The sequence below is a fragment of the Octodon degus genome, unplaced genomic scaffold, assembly GCF_000260255.1.
Source record: "Octodon degus isolate 3935 unplaced genomic scaffold, OctDeg1.0 scaffold00044, whole genome shotgun sequence".
Classification (NCBI taxonomy): domain Eukaryota; kingdom Metazoa; phylum Chordata; class Mammalia; order Rodentia; family Octodontidae; genus Octodon; species Octodon degus.
In genome coordinates this window covers 9,360,975-9,383,629 of record NW_004524620.1, presented here as the reverse complement: position 1 = coordinate 9,383,629, position 22,655 = coordinate 9,360,975, and the positions used below count along the sequence as shown (strand labels likewise).

The 22,655-nt window shown below is 41.0% G+C and overlaps 2 protein-coding genes across 5 annotated transcripts in view; one reads left to right on the top strand and one right to left on the bottom strand.

The window, feature by feature from the left end:
* Nucleotides 1-22,655, top strand: part of Psip1 (PC4 and SFRS1 interacting protein 1) — a 48,966-nt gene extending 26,311 nt beyond the window's left edge. Inside the window, exons 6-15 of one of the 4 annotated variants that reach the window (XM_004631720.2) lie at nucleotides 6,676-6,769; nucleotides 7,768-7,843; nucleotides 14,387-14,615; nucleotides 15,373-15,491; nucleotides 18,026-18,081; nucleotides 18,914-18,984; nucleotides 19,170-19,271; nucleotides 19,480-19,693; nucleotides 21,118-21,232; nucleotides 22,209-22,655. In XM_004631720.2, coding sequence (XP_004631777.1) covers nucleotides 6,676-6,769; nucleotides 7,768-7,843; nucleotides 14,387-14,615; nucleotides 15,373-15,491; nucleotides 18,026-18,081; nucleotides 18,914-18,984; nucleotides 19,170-19,271; nucleotides 19,480-19,693; nucleotides 21,118-21,232; nucleotides 22,209-22,269 — 1,137 coding nt within the window. In that variant the 3' untranslated portion in view covers nucleotides 22,270-22,655. Of the gene's footprint in view, nucleotides 1-6,675; nucleotides 6,770-7,767; nucleotides 7,844-14,386; nucleotides 14,616-15,372; nucleotides 15,492-16,714; nucleotides 17,391-18,025; nucleotides 18,082-18,913; nucleotides 18,985-19,169; nucleotides 19,272-19,479; nucleotides 19,694-21,117; nucleotides 21,233-22,208 lie in introns of those variants that run through there. The other 3 variants (XM_023715831.1, XM_004631721.2, XM_023715832.1) reach the window with 3 other exon arrangements.
* The window catches only part of Snapc3 (small nuclear RNA activating complex polypeptide 3), a 208,260-nt gene continuing 207,804 nt past the window's right edge, over nucleotides 22,200-22,655 (bottom strand). The window contains exon 12 of the mRNA XM_012514850.2: nucleotides 22,200-22,284. The gene's annotated coding sequence lies outside the window, so the exon portion shown is untranslated. The remainder of the gene's footprint in view (nucleotides 22,285-22,655) is intronic.

The window sequence follows — 22,655 nt, the reverse complement described above, 5'->3', positions numbered from 1 at the left end:
TAGCCCACATCAGTAGTGATCCTCCTGATTTCTTGCCTCCCAAGTTGCTGGGATTACAGGCGCGCGCCACTGCGCCCAGACTCCATCGCCGGCTCAGCGCACCCGGAGGTGGGGCCAGCGCGGCACACGGAACCAGGGATCGAACCCTGGTCCCTATGCTTACCAAAGCAAGCACTTAGTCCGCTGAGCTATACCGCCGGCCCTGAACAAATCTTTCAGTGCTGTTTTCCAACAGCATGTGATGAGTTTGTGTTAGATTTTGGTAACTGACAGTATTTAAAACTTTTATTGGTATATTTGTTATGGGGAATTGTGATCAATGAGTGATCTTTATTGTTAATTGATTAGGGCACTGTGAAAGTGCACACGTTGAACTTAATTGATGTTGTGGATGTTCCAACCATTTATTCCCTGACTATTTATTGCCTTGAGTCTCTATTCTGTGAGATTAAAAACAGCATTGAAGTTGGGACAGTTAATAACCTTTCAGTAGCCTGGAGGTATCCAAGTGAAAGGAAAAAGTCACCTGCTTTTAACTTTAAATTAGAAGCTGAAAGTGCTTAAGCTTGTAAGAAAGCCTTGTCTCAGAAGCTGGGCTAGGTTGACCCCTGGGTCTCGTGTGCCTGTAATCAAGTTGTCAGTACCTTGCGAGAAACAAAGTGTTACCATACTGAACGTAGGAGTAAACACTGTCGTGGTCCGGGAAGAAGCCCCAGCTCACTGCCCTGCCAGAAGCTGACGTCTACCCAGGGAAAGCCCTGTCTGTCTGCCTTCAGTTCCGTGAGGGCTGAGGGAGGTGAGGTGGCCAGCTGCAGAGCAGCCTGAAGCCCTCAGAGGCTAGGTCGTCAGGGTTGCAGCACGCAGCTGTCTCTAGGAAGTTCACGGTGAAAGAGGCGCTGATGCAGAAGCTATTACTAGTTACGTGAAGATCTAGCTAAATAAAGTAATAGATGAAGGAGGTTATGCTAAGCAGCTAGCTTTCAGTGTAGTAGAAACCGCTTGTGTTGGAAGAAGATGCCATCTGTGACTTATAGTTAGCGCAAGTCACTGTCCAGCTTTAAAGGAAAATTGAGGGTCGGCCTAATAGCTCAACAGATTAAAGTGCCTGCAAGCAGGTGCAGGGGCCATGGGTTCAATCCCCGGGTCTGTTATGCCTGGCCCAGCCCCTGCCCCTGGGGTTTGCTAAAACAACAATTGAGACTGGGCACGGTGGTGCACACCTGTGATCCCAGCTCTTGGGAGGCTGTAAACAGGCGGATCACTATGAGTCCTGTCTAGTAGTGAGACCCTGAACATCCTGTAGACCCTTTGCTAAAATATTTAAAAAAAAAAAGGAAAACTGGCTCTTGCTAGGTGACCCAAAGCTGAAGCTTGTGCTTCTCTCCTGTGCTGAAGATCTAGGACCTTAGGTATCACACTGCGTAGGCTGTGTTGCAGTTACGGAACAGAAGGGCACAGAAGACAGCATAGATGGTGACAGCATGATGTACGAAATATTGTAAGCCAACTACTGAGTTCTCCTTAGAGAAAGATTATTTTCAAAACTGACAGTGCGCCTCATCATCTGAGCTCTAAGGAAGACATTCAGTGGAATTAGTGTTTTCTTTCTTGCCAACACAGTATTTTCTTGAAGACAACGCAAGCATTGGGGAAATAAAGTATTAATATTAATAAAGCTAGTTGATGAAGCAGTGGCAGGATTTGCAAGGACTGACTCCAGTTTTGAAAGAAGTTCTCTTGGTAAAATGCTGTCAGAAATCATTACCTTCTGTAGAGTCTCTTTTGAAAGGAAGACTCAGCAACCAAGTGGTCCGACTTCCTGTCTTCAGAGATTGCCACAGTCACCCTGGCCTCCAGCAGCCCGTGGCTCCTCAGTCAGCAGTAGTCGCCTTGTGTTGCAGCCCTCCACTTGGAACAGGGGCTTTGTGGTTCATGGAAGGCTGTGGTGGTTGGAGCATTTTAAAGCAACCTTTGCTTTTATCTTGTATTTTTGTGTTACCAGGGATTGAGCCGGGGCCTCACATAGGCGGGGCAGGTGTACCCCTAACCTACATCCTCAGCCCCAGTAAATTAAAGTGGGGACCTGATAAGTTAGAGTTGCATGAGGTTGGAAGGACAGAATAGCGAATTTCTTAGTAGTATAATCGAGAGCTGGGACTTACACACACTGCAGGAAGGTAAGTTGTTTATTGACAGAAAGTGGCTGGCAGAGGGTGGCAGAGCCTAGGATGGCTGTAGTGTGCATGCGCTTGGGTGATGTGATCTCAGGAAGGCAGAGGATGTTTGCCGTCAAAGGGAAGCACCTGCAGGGACTGTTGTGAGAACACAGCATTGTAGCACCACAAGGAGAAAGGAGGGGAAAAAATAAAGATGAGATAGATGTGTCCGAGAAAATGCTTACTGGAATATATGCAGACACTGGCTTCTGAATGAATATAATAGGAGAAAAGGGCATTCACAGCATGAGGCTGAGAATGAACTGCCAGGAAATATTTAAGAGAACAGCTCACACTAAACAAAGGAGAGGGTTATAAGAACCAAGGTGTGACTGATTGTCCTGACCATTTGGCTCCCCAGGATACCTCAGTGTCCTTAGTGGAGTGATGGGTAAGGGCACAAGGAAGTGGTGAGGTAGGAAGCGTTGGGGCTGAAGTAACAGCATAGTTTTGAGATGTGTCAAACTTGTGCTACCAGGGTAACTAACGCATGTCAAAGGAAGGAAAAGGCCAGCATAGCAATTCGGCAGGGATTTGCATAGTAAGGGGGAATTGCTCAAATAAAAAAAAACAGATGCCTAAACAGTTTTTTCTTTGCAAAACCAGGAATGGTGGAAGATGTGGAATGAGTCAGTACAAATTATTTTGTGTAAGCATGTGCTGGGTGGGGTAAGCGAAGGCACTTTTGCAGGACTCGACTTCAGGAAAGATGGAACACTTTAGCTTGTTAGATGCAGAGAAAGGTAGGGGATATACAGATCTCTGGAGAATTTTGGAAATTAAGGAAGTCCTATAGGACTCAGTTTCCCTCCTTCAGACCTGATCCAAAGCAGGATTTTCAGACATGATACAAGGCCTGAAGTGAAATGGAATGGATACAAAATTTATGCTAGCTATTCAGGGCCTGAAATATAGGGTAAAGGGTAATGAATGGATTTGAAGTCCAATTGAGACTGCATGAACTGAATGCGTGTTTCTGCAACCCCTTACGTAGTTCAGGCCTTGCCCCAGGTGCAGCAGCTTGAGAGTTCTAGGACACAGGAAGTAGAATTGTATGATTATGTGAGCGCTACAGCAAACTAAAGATGCAGAGGGCTTTGAAGAAGTGTGTCGGTAGTAGTGTCAGGACGAGGGGTGGTGGCGCTGAGAATGAAGCCCAGGGTCTTTACAGTAAGAAAAGGCAATTTGCTGAATTGCCAGGATTGAACTCAAACTTGAGATCTTTCTGCCTGAGCCTACCTGTCCTGGATTACAAGCATGTGTCACTGCCGTTTTGTTTGTTTTCGGGGTTTTTTGTGAGGTAAAGTCCTGTGTATTCTAGAGTAGTCTCGTGTTTGCAGTCTTGCTGCCTTAGCCTCCTTAAGTGTTAGGATTGTAGGCGTGAGCCTCCACACGGGACCCCATAAAGGGTTGTGGTTGCCTTGGAGTGTGGGTGTGTGTTTTTGTGTTTTCTGGTCTTGAGACAAGGTCTTGCTATGCAGCTCAGGCTGGTCTTTGAACTCACTGTGTGGTCAAGGCTGGCTTAGAACTCTGAACAATCCTCTTGTCTCAGCCTCCTGAGTGCTGGGAGTTGAGGTGCGTGCCAGCATGGCCAGCCTCCTGAGGTCTTGCCTGAGGGGTAGCTTTAGGTAGCAGAGCTAGAGTGGGGCAATAAATGGAGAGAAATGAATGAAAGAAGTCAAAGAAGTCACAGTGAAATTAAAGAAAATATGGAAGAAATGAGTTAAAATGTTTACGTGTAAGATACTTAAACGTGTATATATTTAAAGTCACTGGGTTTTCTCCAGATAAAATAATTTTTTATTTTTAAGTTTTATTTTCATGAAGAGTAGTGCTTTTTAGTGTTCTTTGTTTTTGCATTCTAGGGATTACAGAACTCTAGAACCCAGGGCCTTTGCATTGGACTGTGTCTCCAACCCTTTTGTCACTTTTTTTTATTTTGAGATAGGGTTCTTCTAAGGCATTCAGTTGCCTACAGTGGGCTTGAACTTGTCTTCCTGTCTCAGCCTCCTGGAGTGCAGGCATTACTGTGTAGGCAAGCCTTGTCCACCCTGGCTGAGGAATTGCTTTGACTTGCATGATTCTGCTCCAGTAGTCTGTGGTCATGGCTGGTCTTTATCTTGCTAATTAGTGTAAACATATTTATTGTATTACTCGATAAAGTTATTATTGGTATCTCTTCAAATGATCTTCACTGTCTTGATGTATGAAAAGCAAAGCAGAGGGTTTAAGTGAAATTAGTTATTTGGGTTTTTGCCCTGCAGAACTGATCCATTTGGGCTGATTTTTTCTTTTAAATGAATTTTAGTATAGGGTCTCACTATACAGAATGAATTTGCAGTGATCCTCCTGTTTTCAGCCTCCCAAGCACTGAGATTATAGGAGTATGCCACACACCCAGTCTCAGTCTCCATCTCAGTGCCAGTGTGCCCAGGGATGGAGCCAGCTTGGCACACCAGGGATCCAACCCCAGTCCCTCTGTCTGCCTAAGCAGGTGCTTTAATCTGCTGAGCTATCTGGCCGGTTCTGGACTGAATTTTAGAGAACTTCTGTTCTCTTGATTCACCAGCAGGAAAACAGCTTCTCACCTTTGGATACCTGTGGAGATTTCTGATTCCCTGGTCTAGAACTGCTCAGTCAGGATTCGGCCAGGGAACAAAAATTCTCAACTGGAGCTAATGTTTCGGGAAGAATTTTTGCAGGGTTCTCCAGGAATAAGGACTGTCTTAGATGAATGTATTAACTTAAATATGCATTATTGTTTTCCAACTATAAAAGCAATAAAATATTTACAAAACTAACAAAAAATAAATGCATAAGTGAGCAGGATGGTACATCCTTACAATCCCAGTAGTATGAGAGACTGAGGGAGAAAAATAAAAAGTTCAAGCCCAGCCTGGGCCACTTAGTGACTTGGGAAAGAGTGCCCTCCCCGCAACATGTCTTTTTTACCAGTTTTCGTAATGCCCTTTTGGATGGGTGATAATAGTTTACTAATTATCCTTGTGTTTTCAGCCCTCCAAGAGCTGGGATTACAGGCCCGCACCACCAGGCCCAGTCTCAGTTGCTGTCTCAGTGCTCCCTGGGTGCAGGGCCAGCACAGCACACCAAGGATTGAATCCCGGCTGATGCATCTGCCTAAGCAGACGCTTTAGTTTACTAATTATCAGTAATTCTCTGAATGCTTAACTGGCACTTTTTGGAAAGAAATCAGATCTCTGAGTATGAAGTAGTTTAAAATTTATTAGTAAGAATTATGCATGTTTTGAGTTCTGTGTTGCTCTTTTTGCTGACATACTATAGTTAATGCCGACTTCTAAGCCAGGGAATAGAAAAATTCTGTTCTGGGCGTAGTGAAGCATACTATAATCCCAAGGCTCAGGAGGCTATAGTGAGTTTGAAGGCATTCTTGGGCACAGTGAATTGAAAGCCAGTCTGAACTCCATAGTGAAACTTTCAAAAACCACTTCTAGTTCTCAGTCCAACCTTCGGTGTCTTTGCTTTTACAGTTACGATTTCTTTTTTTTTAGTTATGATCTTTACTATTGCCTCATATTTGCATTTTCTAATTTATGGTTCTTTGTTTTGTTTAGTTTTTGAGTGTCTCACCATATAGTTGAGGCTGGCCTTGAACTCTTGTAGACTACTCTGGCCTCAAACTCTGGGGGATCCTCCTGCTTCAGCCTTCCAAGTTCTGGGATTATAGATACGGCCCACCATGTTCAGCGTAATTTGTGGTTATTTACACTCCACTGTAGTGCTTTAATCAGTAGTATTGATTCTCATTTGGAATCATCATCTTTAGGAGACACACCAGAATTTATGGGAGGGCAGTACAGCTTGCAAAGATTCTACTTTGTAGAAACAGTAATAACTCCTATTGAAGAGTGTCAGCCATCAGTCTCATTCACAAACAGAGTGTGCATATGTATTAACAAAGTTAGAGGACTAGAAATAGCAGTATGGGAGTTGTTATAGTGTAATTGCATTGTACTTGGTTTCCCTATTACGTAAAGAATATTAACTATTTTTAGATTTTTTTTTTTTTTTTTTTCTTTTTTTAGGTTGAGAATTTTTAAAATCTTTGATTTGGTACAGGGTCTCACTATGCAGTTCAAACTTACAGTGATCCTCCTGTCTCAGCCTCCCCAGGGTTCTGGGGCCAGCACATATGGTACTGGAGATTGAACCTAGGTCCTTGAGCTTGCCAGGCCAGGTGCTTAGACCAAAGAGCTGTCTTCTCAGTCAGCCCTAGGTTGAGAATTTTCAAAAGGTGAATTCTAAAAAGTTTTCTAAGATTATGATAGTTTGAAGATGTTCCTCTGGTAAGCTATCTTAAAAAAGATTATAAAGAAATTGTAATTGCTTGGCTCATGTTAGATTGGGTATTTTTGCTATCGAATTAAAGTTTGAACATGAACTATTTGCTAAATAAGTTAATTAAATGTTTGTGATTCAGGCAGAGAAAGTAGAAACCGAGGAGGCAGGAGTAGTGACAACAGCAACAGCATCTGTTAATCTAAAAGTGAGTCCTAAGAGAGGCCGACCTGCAGGTAGGCTTATTATTTAAATACTTGATTGGCTTGTGGTTCATATTCTAGTCCATGGAAAATGTTGCTGCCTCACATGTTCTGAAATGAAGTGGTTGGGTAGCTGAGTACAGCGACATTGCTTAACAATCGGGGTGCGGGGAAGCCGGAAGAACGCACTCGCACTGTGCGGACACCGTATCAGGCCAGCTAAGAATGCTGTGATGGCTACAGGCCCTCCCCCTCATGGACTCTGAGCAGCCGCAGGGTACCTGCACTGTCTTTGCAGTGGATGTAATGTTCAGGTTGGAGGTGGTCACCTTTTTCACTGTTTTCAGTATAAGCTTTCGAAGTGGAGTCGTAAGTGCAGCAGTTGCTTAATATAAACAGCTGTTTAATGGCATTATCTATTTCTAAGAATGCAACATGCTGCTCAGTTCGTTGCCTGCTCAGTGTTTTCTTTATTTGGCAAATATAATGCAAAGTAAAAAAAAAAAAAAATTGAGCCAATTTTTCCTGTTTTTAATAGGATTCTTACTGAAAAGAGCTAAAGTGAATAATAACCAGAAAAAAACCCTGAAAATTTATTCACACACTATTTCATAATACAGTACTGCAAAATGGATCAAATCAGTGGTGCTGGGAGACATAGTGACGTGTGATGGGACTTAGCGAGGTGACTGCAGAGGTACCTGCTGGTGCGGGCTGTCTGAGTGTCAGTTCCACGTGACACTCTAGTTACACTGCTGATAACCGTTAGAGCATCAGCGAAAAAGGAGGCTCAAGGCCTTTCCAATATATTGAAGACAAGTTGAAAATTACTGTCCCTTAGGTTCTTTGCCTTTATTCATTTGATCTCTGGAGGTATATTTTTAAGAGAAACTTGTAAGTCACTGAACCTGTAGTAAGACACTAGACAGTTTTCATGTAGTGCATGTCATCCGTAATTTACATCTATGTGAGCTGTGTGCTTTTACAGGAACTAGTAGTTAATGATTTTTTTCCTCCCACATGAATGTTAGCTACAGAAGTCAAGATTCCAAAACCAAGAGGCAGACCCAAAATGGTAAAGCAGCCCTGCCCTTCGGAGAGTGACATGTGAGTATGACGAGTTGTCCAATAAGTGAGACCTTCAGATACGTGCACATATCACTTCGTGTTTTTACCAGTTTTATCTGGTTTTATAGGATGTGTGTTGCTTGCTTTAACTATTTTGATACTTGTAAAACTTACAGGGTAAATTGGGAAATTTTGTAAAAAGTAAAAATGAGTTGAGAATCAAAATATGTGATGATTATTTTATGGGTCGATTTAAGACCTTTTCTTGGTGTACTGGAAGACACAAAAATCACTTGTTGCCAAGCAGAGTAAGTCTGTAAAAGGGAAATTGGGCAAAAGACTATGTTGAAGGAATATTATTTATTTATTTTCTGTGTGTGCATGTGCAGTGTCTCACTGGGCAGCTCAAACTCATAGTGATCCTCCTGTTTTTGGCCTCTCCAAGCGCTGGGATTACAGGCGTGCACCATCTCTCTAGAATTTTAGACATTTAAGTTAATGTCCACAGATCAAATAGTACTAAATGTATTTTTTGTAGTGAAAACCTAAGATTTATTTTAGAACAACCATCAAAGACTGTGTTTTCTTCTCGCCCTACCCCAGCCCTCACCCTTAAGAATCCTGTTTAGTTTGGCTTTTCCGGAAAACATTTAATGAGAAGGGACACATATTTAGACCATGGAAGTAAACCTTTTTGTGGCTGTTGTGTTTGAAGTTTTTGTAGGGAAAGCTCAAGTGAAATATGTTAATCAGTTGATTTACTCTTAGCTACTTGGGAAGCTGAGGCAGGAGGATCACAAAATTTGGGGTCAGTTTGGATAAGTTAGATCTTTCCTTTAAAAATAAAAAAAAAAAAAAGGAATAGGTTTACAGTGTTTTGAATGAACAGATTCACTGCTGTTTGGTTTTTTATTTTAGGCAGGGTCTCACCATGCAGTTCAGGGAAACCACGAATTCGCTCTAGAGCCAGGCTGGCCTCAAACTCCACAGTCTTCATGCTTCAGCCTCTTGGGTGCTGGGATTGCAGCGTGCACCTCCACACCCAGCAGTCAGAGTTGATACTGTCAGCCAAAATGTATTGAAACTGAACTTCCCCGCTCCGTTTTTTAAAAAATGATACGAGGCATTGGAACCAGGGGCACTACCTTTGAGCTGTTATTCCCCAGCTGTTTTTATTTTGTATTTTGAGATAGGGTCTTGCGAAGTTGCCCATGTTGCTCTTTAACTTGTCCCCTACCTGAACTTCCCTGGGGAGCGGGGATATAGGAATGTGCCACCGCGCCTGGCTGAGGCCTCCTTTGCTGGCAGGTCCAAGGACAGGGCCTCATGGGGCCTGAGCATGTACTGTCACATTGAGTTTCATCCGAAGTTCTCAACCAAAATTAAAGCTTTATTTTACTGCAGAACTAGCTGTTAAAGGATGCTTAAAAATAAGTGGGGCGTGCACCTGAAGCTCCCGAGGAACATTACTATTATTAGAGCCTGGGAGTTTGAGGCCAACTTGGGCAAAATAGACTCTGTCCTTTAAAACAGTAACAACAACAACAACAACAAAAAAAACCCTGCCTAAAGGACTCTCAAATAGTAGCATGTAAAGCCAATATATTATATATTTGAAAATTGAGAAAATAGATTTTAAGAATTCTTACTACAAAAGCAGGCATATGTTAAACAGCTAAATTCAGCCATTTCACAGTGTAGGGTGCAGCAAAATATGTATGCTATAAATATATACAATTTTTGTCCGAAAGTAGTGGCACTAATATACACATAGTTTAATTACTGCAAGTGAAATAAAGAAGTTGTGTACTTCTGTACGTGAGATTTTTGCAGGCATTATTCTCTAGGAATTCTGAAATTTGGGAGAGGCCCCTATTTTGAATATAGGGATATTTCTGGATTAAGCCATAGTTTTCCCTGAGAAGTAGCTCTTTGTCTCCATGGCCTTTGGCTGATTCCTGTGGAAGTTTTCTTTTCTTTTTTTTTTTATTCTATAGTTGGGAAAAAGTTTCCAGCTACAGTGAGCAGCTGTCTCCCCTGGCTTTCAGACTAAGAATTTGGGGGTCTAGTATTCCATTTTAAAGTTGTCTTTTTGATGGATGTGCCTGTGTTGTCTGTCTGGTTCTCATTAGCTTCACATTCACAAGACTTAATCACATGTGCTTATCTTTTTGTACTTAATGACGCAGTTTTGAGTTTATTGATACTCCTAATACCCTTGAAGACTCACATATACACTTAAGAGTGATGGCAGTTCAGGAGCCAGGTTTCCATCTGAAGAACACGGGAGAGTAAACCTGAGGCTTTCACACTAGCTGTGTGCCAGCCCTCTTTAACTAGTTCTTCCCCCTTAATTTTGAGCTCCTTTCCCACTGTGTTGTCTTACCTGGCCCTGAACTTCTGGTCCCCCTCCCTGAGCTTCAGAGTGCTGACATGTGCAGTCATGTATCACATACCTGGCTCCAGTTGGAAATCCTAAGACTGGAAGCTATATCCTTGATTAGATCTTTGATCCCAAGCTGTCTGAATTTGGAAATTCTACATCCTTATTAAAATAAACCCCTGAGCCTGTAATCCCAGTACTTGGAAGGCTGAAGCAGGAGGATCTCCTAAGAGTTTGAAGCTGACCTTGACTACATAGTGAGTTCAAGGTCCGCCTGCATTCTACATAGTGAGACCCTGTCTCACAAAAAAAAAAAAAAAGAAAGCCTCTTGAATTGTCAGTAGCCTGCCTTGAAAACACTTCAGCCAAAGTCCCAAGTTCCTTGAGTACATTTTCTTTTGTCAGGTTATCCTAGTTCGGCAGTTTTATTAATTGTGTAGCGATACATTAGAGAGTAGAAAAGTTGTCATTAGAGGCCCGGAGTGGGAAAGGGTGTAGGAGGCAGATAGAGTTAGGTAGTGGATCCCAAAGTACAGTATAGGGAGGAGTTCTTTCTAATGCTAGGTAGTGCAGTAAGAATAACTAGTCTATGAAAGTTCCCAGCACTTAAAATGAATACTTGAGGACAAGATGCTGATTCTGCTTGACCATTACTCACTGTACACATTTATCAAATTATACTATACTTAGGCCAGGGAGATAGCTCAGCGATACAAGCACCTCCCTAGCAAGTACAAAGTCCAGAGTTCAATCCCCGGTACAAAAAAAAAAAAACCAAACTTTTTTTTTTTTTCCAAAAAATTATACTATACTCCATAGTATAAATATTATATCAATTAGAAATCTGTGAAGGGATTGAGAATGAGCTCAGTAGTATAAGTGTGTTCCTCCAGCAAAAGCGAGGTCCTGTTTTTCATATTTATAATGCACCAAAAAGAGGTTTTAAAAAATTGAGGTGCCCATATTCTCAGCTCCAAAGTGAATACTGCATATTTTAGGTTTTAGTTTTTGCTACCAGTTTGGTGCTGCAATGTATAAGCCTAAAGTAGCACTAGTTTATTTATGGGGGTTGAACCTGTGGCATCTGACTACTAGCACTCTATTCTGAGTTACATCCCAGCCCTTTTTATTTAGAGAAAGGGTCCCTAAGTGCCCAGGCTGGGTGCAAATGTGGGTTGCTCCTCCTCAATCTCAGTAGTACTTAACATTATTGGCATGTACCAGCTTGCCCACCTGTGTTTGTCGCTCACGCTTCTCACATAGGCTGTGCGTTAGCTGTCGCTGCTGTGGGCAGCAATCTGGGCATGCTGAGCGGGATGCAGAACTAAACTGGGTAAGCTCCTACGAAGCTGCTCTTCATTCGAGAATAGCCGACCACTATTGAGACCAGTGTTGAGTGTTCTCAATACTGACCGGGCCTGTTGCTGACCATTTTGCAGTGGGTACTGAAATGACAACAGGATAGAACCCATAAGAGCTAAAGCCACTTACAGTGCTCCCGTAGAGAAACACATGCTTATGATAAGCTACTGAGATAGTTAGGGTTGTCTTTGCATTAGTCTTTTTTTTTTTAAAAAAAAAAAATTTTTTTTTTTTTTTTTTTTTTTCCTTTTTTGTGGAACAAGGGATTAAACTCAGGCCCTTGTGCTTGCCAGGGAAGCACTTATTCCACTGAGCCATTTTCCTGGTCCCCCCTGCATTAGTCTTTGCTTAATTAACACATATTAAAAACTAAAACTGGTCTTCCTAATGTCCCCTAAACTGTTATAAAGAGTGATTTGTTGAAGTGGGAATGTAGCTCAGTACAGGCACCAGTATTCGGAAGGCCCTGGGTTAAATCCCAGCACCACCCACGGCAAGGATTTCACGGAATGTAGCCAAAATGATCACAGGGAAAAGACTCATTTAGCAAGCATAGTTTCCTTCATGGAAATTCTTTTGCTATCTTTTGAAAACTTGAAATAATCCTTTTTCTTAGGAGCTTAGGATGGCCTTTTTGTTGGTTTGAGATGAGGTTTCACTGTGTGACCTGGACATTGATCTTAGGCTCAAACGGACCTTCTCCCTCAGCCTTTTGAGTTGCTGGAACTATAGGGTTGGTCTGCCGTGTTTGGTTTTACTTTTGGATCTCCACACTGAGCTGCTTCTAGGATTTTGAGACCCTTCAGGTGTAAGTCACTCAGGTGAGACTTGAACTTGTGATTCTCCTGCCTCAGTCTTCCAAATGCTGGTATTTCAGGTGTTAAGCCCACTACTAAGCCCAGTTTGGAATCCATGGTGTTCTGCATGGTAACCGTGTTTTGTATCACAGAGCTACAGCCCCAGGCCAAGACTTTAAAAATATGGGGCCTGAAGTCACTTTTTAAAAAACTGCATGATGTTTCACATCTACGTATTGTAATTTTAAAGATTTCCACATTTGGGTACCATCTTCAAAGTACATAATAGTGTGGGCTAAGGTTATGGGCCCGTGGCAGGGCACTTGCTTAGTGTGTTCCCTAGTGCTCCAAAACACACCCGCACTCAGCCATCTCAACTTTACATGTGCAGATTTATCCATCAGGATAACTACCTGAAGTGGATTGGTTAGGTCAGAAGGCGTTTGTATTTTTACTAGTCATTTCTTTCCGTAGTAGTTTGGGGAAAGCAAGTGGCTGATGATGCTTACGAGCTACAGAAACGTTTTCTATGTGATTCTGTTCCCATTTTTAAGAAATTGGTAAGGTACTGACATTGTATGTGTATGTTCTCTCTCCCATTGATTGAAAGTAAAAGGTGGACCCCAGGTGACATTCAGAAATAAGCATATCCAATGATAATTTTCTGAACAAGCAAAAAGTGAATTTTTTTTCCTTCTAAGATATTGTCTTAATTAAGCACTGAAAGAAGCATTTATTTGTAATGAAAGTCAGGTTTAGAATTGAAATGTTGAACATACTATGTAACCTTTTGTACCATCATTTTTTTTTTCTTTTTAATAATTTTATTGAGAAACAGCAATGAGAGTTTCATAACCGATTAGTAGGACAGTTTCAGTAATTAATACATTGCATACATTTTTTTCTTTTCCAAGTGAAAAGCACTGAATTAGATAAAGTTCTATTTCTAAATATATTGTCTAATTTATGAAAATCTCAGTTAAAAAAAAATCCCTGAATAGTAAACATTAGTCTTCAATGAAACGACTCCAAACTGAAGTTTTTTTGTTTTTTTTATAAAGCTGTTGCTGTACTTGAACATAAATACATAAAATTGTTAACATTTTCATCATTTACCTCATTAGAAGGCATACTTCTCTTTTTTTGGTGGAACTGGGGATTGAACTCAGGCCCTTGCGCTTGCCAGGGAAGCACTTATTTCACTGAGCCATCTCCCCAGCCCCTAGAGGGCATACTTCCGGTATAAAGGTTTGCACAAAAATTGGACAGTAATTAACAAGTTAGGTTGACCTGTTTTGGAGGTGTTAGGGAAACTTAGGATTCAACTCAGCATTGTTTGATGCTAATTGGCCATAATTTACCTTTACATGCCTACAATATTTGAATTCCAAAATGACTGTTTGCTTTAACTTCTGCAATTTGAGTTTTCCCAATGTATCTACTTCTAAAATATAATCTATCTGTCCTTCCATCTTTTCTTCCTTCTTTCTGTACCAGGAATTGAACTCAGGACCTTGTGCTTGCCAGGCAGGCACTTATGCCACTGAGCTATCTCCCAGGCCCAAGATGTAGTTTTGTTATTATTATTATTAAGTACAGGGTGTACAGGGTCTCACTACGCAGATTGGACTCAGTAATCCTCCTGTCATCCTGCTTTCAGCCTCCCGGGTGCTGGGATTGCAGGTGCACGCCTCCACAGCCAGTCTCAGTCGCCTTCTCAGAGTGCCCGGGGCAGGCCAGCACGGCACACCAGGGCTCAAACCCCTGGCCCCTGTGTCTGCCTACACAGGCACTTTAGTCCACTGAGCTATCTGGCCGTCCCGTAGACTTACTTTTAAACAGTAATACAGCTGTCTTTATTTTTGCAGACAGGGTTGAAGTGCACTGGGCTAATATTGAACTCACTGCATCCTGCTTCAGTCTCAGGGGTCACAGGCATCTGACTCATTTTTATCTAATTACTTAATAACAAGCTTATAGATGAGCGATAAGTGCTGATGCATGACAGCTTGTTTTCCATTGTTGCACTCTCAAACATAGGGTTGCTGAGGATGACAAAAGTAAGAAAAAGGGGCAAGAGGAAAAACAACCTAAAAAACAGCCTAAAAAGGAGGAAGAGGCCCAGAAGGAAGAAGATAAGCCAAGGAAGGAGCCAGACAGAAAAGAGGGCAAGAAAGAAGCGGAATCAAAGAGGAAAAATGTAGCTAAGACGGGGGTCCCATCAGCCTCTGATTCTGAAGAAGAGGGAGATGACCAGGAGGGTGAAAAGGTAGGCTGCGGGCAGCATGGCGCCCTCGTGCTGGCTTTGCGCTTCTCATGCAGGTCTTGACCTTTGCCTCATCACTTGTGATATTTTTATGAACATTACTTGGACTTACCCTTGAGTAGGCTTCCTTGTTGGCCACAGTAAACACATCCTTGAAACTGTCCTTTTTATTTTTTCCTGGATCTGTCTAATCTGGTCATGATTTTGACCTAGAAATTAAAGATGTATTTCCAGTAATTCATCCCATCTGGGAAGGGTCAGCAGTAAGAGCAGAGCTAGCCATGCCAAATGCAGACAGGCGCGAAAGCTTTGCTCCGATGAGCGTATCTTCGTGCCTGTTAGCCGTGTTCTCGGGATCTGCAGCTTTATCTGGATGCCACGGAGTCTTAGTTTGGAATCTCATTCAAGTTCTGAAGTATATGTATAGGCCTAGCTCACAGAGACATTTTGTTTTTTCTTAGTTTTGTGTTTGAATTTTTTAGAAACTAAATGGATAAATAGGTTGAAGCATGTACTTGTCAGTAGTTAAGTTAAAATCACTGTAGAGGCAAGTAGTGTAACATGCCTTATCCACTGCTCCGCTAGTAGAACAAGAAGTAGACTGTTAAATAAAAAAAGTTATAAAGAGGGCAGTGAGAAAGGGACAGACACAGGAAAGGCAGGTAGAATTTTAACTAGTGTTTTCCTTCCAAGATTTGTAATTGCAGTCACTAACCACTGATTTGATAGTTAAGTAAATCCATCCTGACTTTTAAAACAGAAAAGGAAGGGTGGCCGAAATGTGCAGACCGCTCACAGGAGGAACATGCTGAAAGGCCAGCATGAGAAGGAAGCCGCAGACCGGAAGCGCAAGCAGGAGGAGCAGGCGGAGACCGAGCAGTAAGTACTGCCTCTCTTCTGAATTTTGGGTTTTTAAGGGTAGCTTGACATTCTTAAAACAGACTTTCAATTTTGACTTCATGAAGCCTTTTAAGTTGTCCCATATACTGAAAGTCCTGCATATATGAAGATGTTGAGGATCATATTCCAAGCTTTATCATTTTCTAAGTGAGGGTGAAATTCACTGAGGCAGTCATCCTGTCAGTTATTTTTCAGTTTAAATTGAAAGTGCACGTTTTACCTGTTAGGGGCTTTGCAAAAACTATCCTCTGCTATTAATTTATCTGATGTATATAGAAAGAGTGATACTATATTGGTAGAGGAAGAATGCAAGGAATACTTTTTATATGTCATACCACCAGCAGGCCTACCCCTAGGGACCAGCAAAAACAACAGGAGCGCAGTGGGAAGCCCAGGAAGCCAGTAAAAGAAATCCAAAAGCTGACAGGGTTTGCATTTAGTTTGTGTAATATAAATCACGTTCAGATGTTTTCCCTTAAGCCCTGATTATTGGATATATAGTATTTACTTTTCATGGGTAATTTGCCCTTCATTGTCTAATTTTATTAACGGAAGAAACTCATAGCAATGAGAAATGGTGATTAGACTTTGTTTTTATTACATTTGTTTTCCTAGTTACTTTTAGAGTGTCACTTCTGACTTCTTCTCTGAAACATTTCTTTCCCTGTGAAGCGTCTTACACCAACTAAATTTTTTTGTTATTTAGTGAGGTGATTTTTAAAACATGCTAAGACAAAGTTAATAATCAGTGAGGCGTGAAACAATTCTTGAAGATTTTTCTTTTTCCATCTGTAAGCTGCTTTTCTAGGTCTAGCATGTGCCTCAGCATTCTTAATTGTTTGGAGGATTTATAAGCAGTGTTTGCTGCTTGAGGGGAGTAATTTAAAACTTTATCTAAAGGTCAGAAACATTACTCCCAAAGTTAGACTTTGAACACTTTTGTAAATATTTTTTGTTATCTTTTTCTATCTTTTCACTGGAAAGTTGGAATGTTTGCTGCTTTGAACTTTATCGTGCTCTCAAAAATAAGATCTAAAACTAGTTATTGCTTAGTAAATCAGCACAATTCTCCTTTAGTATCTCACAAGTTATCTTTATGTATTTCAGTTTCTTTTGAATGTCCTCCAATGTAACTTTCTCAAATTCTAATATTTGTGTTTTCTTTCCTTCTCCTGTTATTACAAAACTTTGTACTTGGACAGTTTTGCTCTGTAAAGCATTTCAGATGCAACTTGTGTGAAATGCATTATGCAAAATAAAGTTTATTGTATTGTATTCCCAGCCAAACAACATGTAATCTACAGTAATAAAAAATATATCTCATTTTGGGCTCAAAGCATTAATCCAGTTACTGAAAAGAGAACACAAGTGGAGCAAACAAGACATGAAGATCTTGAGACAGACTCACTGGACTGAATTTCCCCCTTCCCCCTTGATGGAAGAATGTTCCAGATCTAAATTGAGGACTTCATTATTAATGGCATTATTACTGTGTTCTGATTGTTAACAAATTTACTGTAAGGTACACACTACATACTAAGGTCAGCCATCCTGTTAAGCTTTTTATCAAGCTTAAAATGAAGTTTTGTGTTTGAAAATCATAACAAGCCTAGATGAAGATGGTGGTTGTACATTATTCATTTAGAAAATATAAAAATTCGTTTTGTTTTGAAGCTAGGTATTAATTGGAATAGCTCTTATACCCAAGACTGGGACAGCTGTGCCCTTCCTTCCTTTGACACTCCTTTGTTAATTCTTTAGAATCTTAATTGTTTTTTTAATCCTGAGAGATTAAGCAGTAGACTTGTTAAGAAAAAAAAAAAATGAAACTGTAATCAAAATTTTAAAATAAAGTTTTTTTTAAAAAAAAAAACCTGATTTTTAGATACTTTTTTGTTCTTGTCTATTTTAATTGGTTTATGATATAGCCTGAACTCTAAGCCAAGGTACTACAAATTAAAATTTCAGTTCTATATGGTTATTTTTGTGATTTATAGCTAACTGGTACCTTTTCATTTGTAAAATGGTATGTAAATATGAGTGGATGTCATTTGAAATACTGACTTCCCCCATTTAAAAGAAAATGCACAGGAACATCTTAGTCTTAGTTTTGAAGTTCACTTGAAAACTTAATTAACTACACTTTGGACATGTGGGGAACCATGAAAGTGGCCTATTTTGTCATGCTGCTTCTAAATATAGCTGAACCTGTGAGACATTCTTAGTGCTCTCTTCCCACTGGGGCTTTTCTGCCTGCTCATCTGTAGAGTTCAGCTTTTTAATAGCAGTAATGTTTGGAAGAAAAATTTCACTGTGACAATGTCAAAATCATGTTTGTGATATTGAATATTGAACTTATTTGCTGTGTTGACTCTGCCTTTTGTTTCTGTGTATACTAATGTGTGACGAGGGATAGTTCTAAAAACTAAAGCCGCTACCTTATATAAAAGGGGTGTGGGCATTTGGTACTCAGTGTTCCAGTGTTTTGAAATATTTGTGTTAACGTTTGATAGGCAGAGTAAAGATGAAGGAAAGAAGCCAGAAGTTAAGAAAGTGGAGAAGAAGCGAGGTTTGTTGCTGTTTTTCTTTATGTTTAAAATATACCTAAGAAGTTAACAGACAATTGCTCATGACTGGCTTTAGGAACAGTCATGTTCTTATATCCTACAAATACACCTTTTTAAATACTTCATAAATCCTACTTAAATTTCACTTGTCTTCGTGGCGCTGGAGGTTGGACCCACAGTTGATACACAGCTGTGTTCCCAGACCTTTTAAAAATTTTGAGACAGTGTCTCACTCAATTGCCTAGGCTGTGCTTGACTTGGGATCCTCCTGCCTGAGATTCCCAGAGTCTGGGGTTCTGGGTGGGTGTCACCACACTGGGTACATCGTAACTACTGTTACATTTGAAGCACAAGATGAAGTTGCTGAAGGGGTGTATTTAATGTTATCTGAGGATGCCAGATTTATCTAACCTCTGTGAAAAGCTACACACTTCTCATGATGACAGATCCCTTGGGGCTAGAGGTCTACGGCAAAGACACTTTGCTGTTGGACACAGACTTGTTTACAAAGTTGGGAAAAAATCCAGCTGGATGGGCATTTTGTGCTTTGGCCGCATGTTGCTTTCCCAAACCTATTTTTAAAAGCACGCAACTTCTTAAGCTAGCTCTCATCTACATAAGTTTCTTTTTCTGGTGGAACCAGGGATTGAACTCACACCCTTGCACTTGCCAGGCAGTCTTACTCTACTGAGCTATCTCCCCGGCCCCTACATGAGTTTCTTAGTACCAAGAACAACTCTTAAAGCTGCCACTTCATTGTACTTTGCTTAGACTATGTAGAAACACAGGCTTTAGATAAGCTATTTACTGTTTTTCACATACTTTAATTTATAGAGACATCAATGGATTCCCGACTTCAAAGGATACATGCTGAAATTAAAAATTCACTCAAAATTGATAATCTTGTAAGTGTTTAACCTCATTTAAAAGTGCTTTTATAGCTTATTTTTCTCATGATTTTATAAATATGTAAAAGTGAAGATAAAAATGGACAAGTACTAGTCTTTTTGTACTGCCTTGAATTTAAAACCATCTTTGCACATGGCTTGCTCTGTGCTGGTAATAACTGCAAGTCCTGTTCTGTGTGAAGGATGTGAGCAGGTGCATCGAGGCCCTGGACGAGCTTGCCTCCCTTCAGGTCACCATGCAGCAAGCACAGAGACACACCGAGATGATCACAACCCTGAAAAAGGTGAGTCACCTCAGACCAGGCAGGTTTCAGAACATGTTCTTGTTACTTCTTCATAGAAAAGGAAACATAGAGCCAGCAAGATACCTCAACGGCAAGCATAAGCGCCTGCTTCCAAGTGCAAGGTCTCGAGTTTGAGTCTGATCCCCTGGACAGGGGGTGGGCATAAAAAGCCAGCAGGGAAACTTACAAATATGTATTGTCTTCTCAGATCCGACGATTCAAAGTTAGTCAAGTCATCATGGAAAAGTCTACAATGCTGTACAACAAGTTCAAGAACATGTTTCTGGTTGGTGAGGGTGACTCTGTCATCACCCAGGTGCTGAATAAGTCTCTTGCGGAGCAGAGACAGCACGAGGAAGCAAGTAAAACCAGAGACCCCGGGAGGAAAGGGCCTAGCAAAAAGCTGGAGAAGGAGCAGGCAGGTATGTGGACCCGGCCCTGGTGGGGAAAATGGTGTGAGTGGTTTTAATTCACATGCAAAAAATTTGTTTAAGTTGGAAGTAAGATACTGAAGCTTTTTAACATCATGGACAAAGGCTCACGGTGCACTCAGCCAAAATGGGTGTGATTCAGGCCTTGGGCAACGGTGCCAGTGGAGTTAAGTGGTGCCGCTTGGAGTGTGCTGCCTGGAGTGCGCGGTCAGGGCATGGCGCAGCTTGTTGAAGGACAAGCAGAGTGCCTGCATAGCAGGTCACATCAGCTCATGAAATCATGGAGCTTAGTGAGGCAGATGACCCTGGAGGGAGGATCTTGGATAATCCAAAAGCTTCGCCCTTGTCCCTGTGAAGTCCAATTTGGTCCTTCCACTACTGGTATTTCTGCGCATGTGTGCGCACACACAAACCATTTACAGTGCACAGCAATCTTTTAATCAATGCAGCATCACAGATGGAGCCTGAGGGATGCTGTTTCTTGCTGTTGGAGGCTGAGGTGGTGATAGTTTTGCCCTCTGATGGTTCTGTGTACACAGTCTCATTTCATAAAGTGATTGACAATAGTGTTCACTTAGGTCATATGTATAAGGTGTACATGAAACCAGTTTCGATTTCACTCACAAGGGACTGGTTTTGTCCCTATAAGCTTTCTCAGTGCTCCCAATTCTGCAGATTATTTTAAAGGGCAGTAGCAATAAGATAGACCTTTTAAACGGACTCTAAAATCAGAATAGTGCTGCTAATTCCAAATTAGTAACATCTGACCTGGAAGATGTTTAGTTAACTAAGGTGGAAACATTTCAAAAGCAGTTGGAAGGGGTTGGTGAGATAGTTCAGCAGACTAAACGCCTGCATTGGAAAGCACAGGGTCCAGGGTTCCGTCCCTGGTCCAGCATGCCGTACCAGCCCTGCCCCCAGGGTGTGCTGAGCTGGCAAAACTAGTCCAGGCCTGGTGGCACACTGCGCCTGTAAATCCCAGCACTGGAGGCTGGAAACAAAAGGATCACTACGAGTCCAAGGTGTGTCATGAGACCCTGTACTAAATACATAAAATGGAACCAAAAAGGCAGCTGGATTTTCTCATTTATTAGGCTATGATAGGTCTTCATTGATACTATTTAGATCAAAACCTCCATGATTTATTGACCCCCAGATCATGCCAATTAACAGCAGCTTTTAACACTTGGGCTTTGGTGATGTTAGTTGCCAGGATAATGAAATCCTTATTTCTGTTTTCTGAAATTACATCAAAACCCAGTCCTAAAGTTCCTGAGAAGGTTGAAATACAACGTAATTTCATATCTGAGACTTAATTATTAGAACTTAATGTCCATGTTTTATTTTGCATCTTTCTAGGACTCTAGGGTATTGCTTATGAGCTCTGACAAAGGTTTTCTCTTTGAATCCTAAAGGTTCAAAAACTCTAAATGGAGGACCTGACGCTCAAGACAGCAGTCAGCTACAGCATAACGGAGACAGCAACGAAGACGGCAAAGACGGCCGTCAAGAAGCTGGCAGTAAGAAAAAGTGAGGACACGCTTAGTGGTTCTTCGTGGGTTTCTCTTTAAACTTGAACTTGAGGAGGGTTTACTGTGTTGCCCAGTCCATTCCCTGCTTTTGTCAAGCAGCACTGTGGGTTGTATTTTGAGTGCTTAGTTCTTTAATAAGCGAGTTGCAAATGAAAAAGCTCAAGAGGAGTTCTAGGGCTCACTGTTAAAGCTCAGGCTAAGGCCTGGAAGTAAAAAAAAATCCCAAAAGGCAAGACGACTTATACTATTTATGTTGACTTGCTTTCACACTTAAATTGAGAGGATTTTACCTTAGAGCATTAAAATGTATTTATTTGGAGAGGTGGTAACCAGGATAAAACTGAGGACCTTCTGCTTGGCAGGCAGCCAGGCACTTATGCCACTGAGCTATATCCCTAGGCTTCTTTGCATTTTTTAAAGCCAGGATCTTGCTGTGTAGCTTAGGCCGACTTGGGTTGACTATGCAGTCCAGGCTGACCTCTATCTTGCAGTGATCTTCCTGCTTCAGCCTCTCGAGTGCTGGAGTTATAGGCGTGGCACCATATAGTTTATTATGTATAATATGGAATGATGGGCAATTTTTATACTATAATTGGCTCTACCTTAAAAACAGTTGTGAAACTGTGGTCATGAGTCTCACTAGTTTATTCATTTGAAGGATTTGGGCTTCTAATTTATAATATGTTGGTGTCACAAATACCATTTTAATTTAAATCTTTTTAAAGAGAATTCAGTTTAGAGTCAAAAATGGCCTGACGTATATAGTAGTTCCCTGAGTTACCTTACTTGATATGCATGCTCTTTTGGGAAGATACAATATAGTAAAGAATTCTGAACAAGAAATAATGACAGTGCCTTGAGGATTTGTTTTGGTTTTTTATGGTTTAAAAAATGTAATGCACAGATTTACTGCCTGATTTTCACAGGAGAAAATCTTAATCCCAGTTGTCACACATGTTCTTCTCCCTCTTTAGGCCATCCAGTGAAGAGAGAGAAACCGAAATATCTCTGAAGGAGTCTACAGTAGATAACTAGATTGATACACAGTACCTGGAATATAAAGAACATTTGAGAAGTTTGTAATAGTTTTCATTTGAAATATTTAGACTGCTGAAAGTTTTAAATTTTTATAAGCATAGGTTTTGATGTTTAAAACTTAAGGGAGAAAATCTCATTAAACATTATTGCTAAGTGTACTTGTGCAGTATTACCAGCTATATTATACAGTAAATGTGGGGTGAAATCCACTTAGAAAAAATGTTCAACTACTTTTCCAGACATGGTTGTAGCATATTTTTAGTTAGTGTGTGTATGTTAATGTAATTGGTAGAACAAAGTTACATTTTTAAAACTGCTGCTTGTATAAATATTTCCCCTTTTCTCAGATTCCGTGGGTTTTGTGTATAGTTTTTACAAATCTT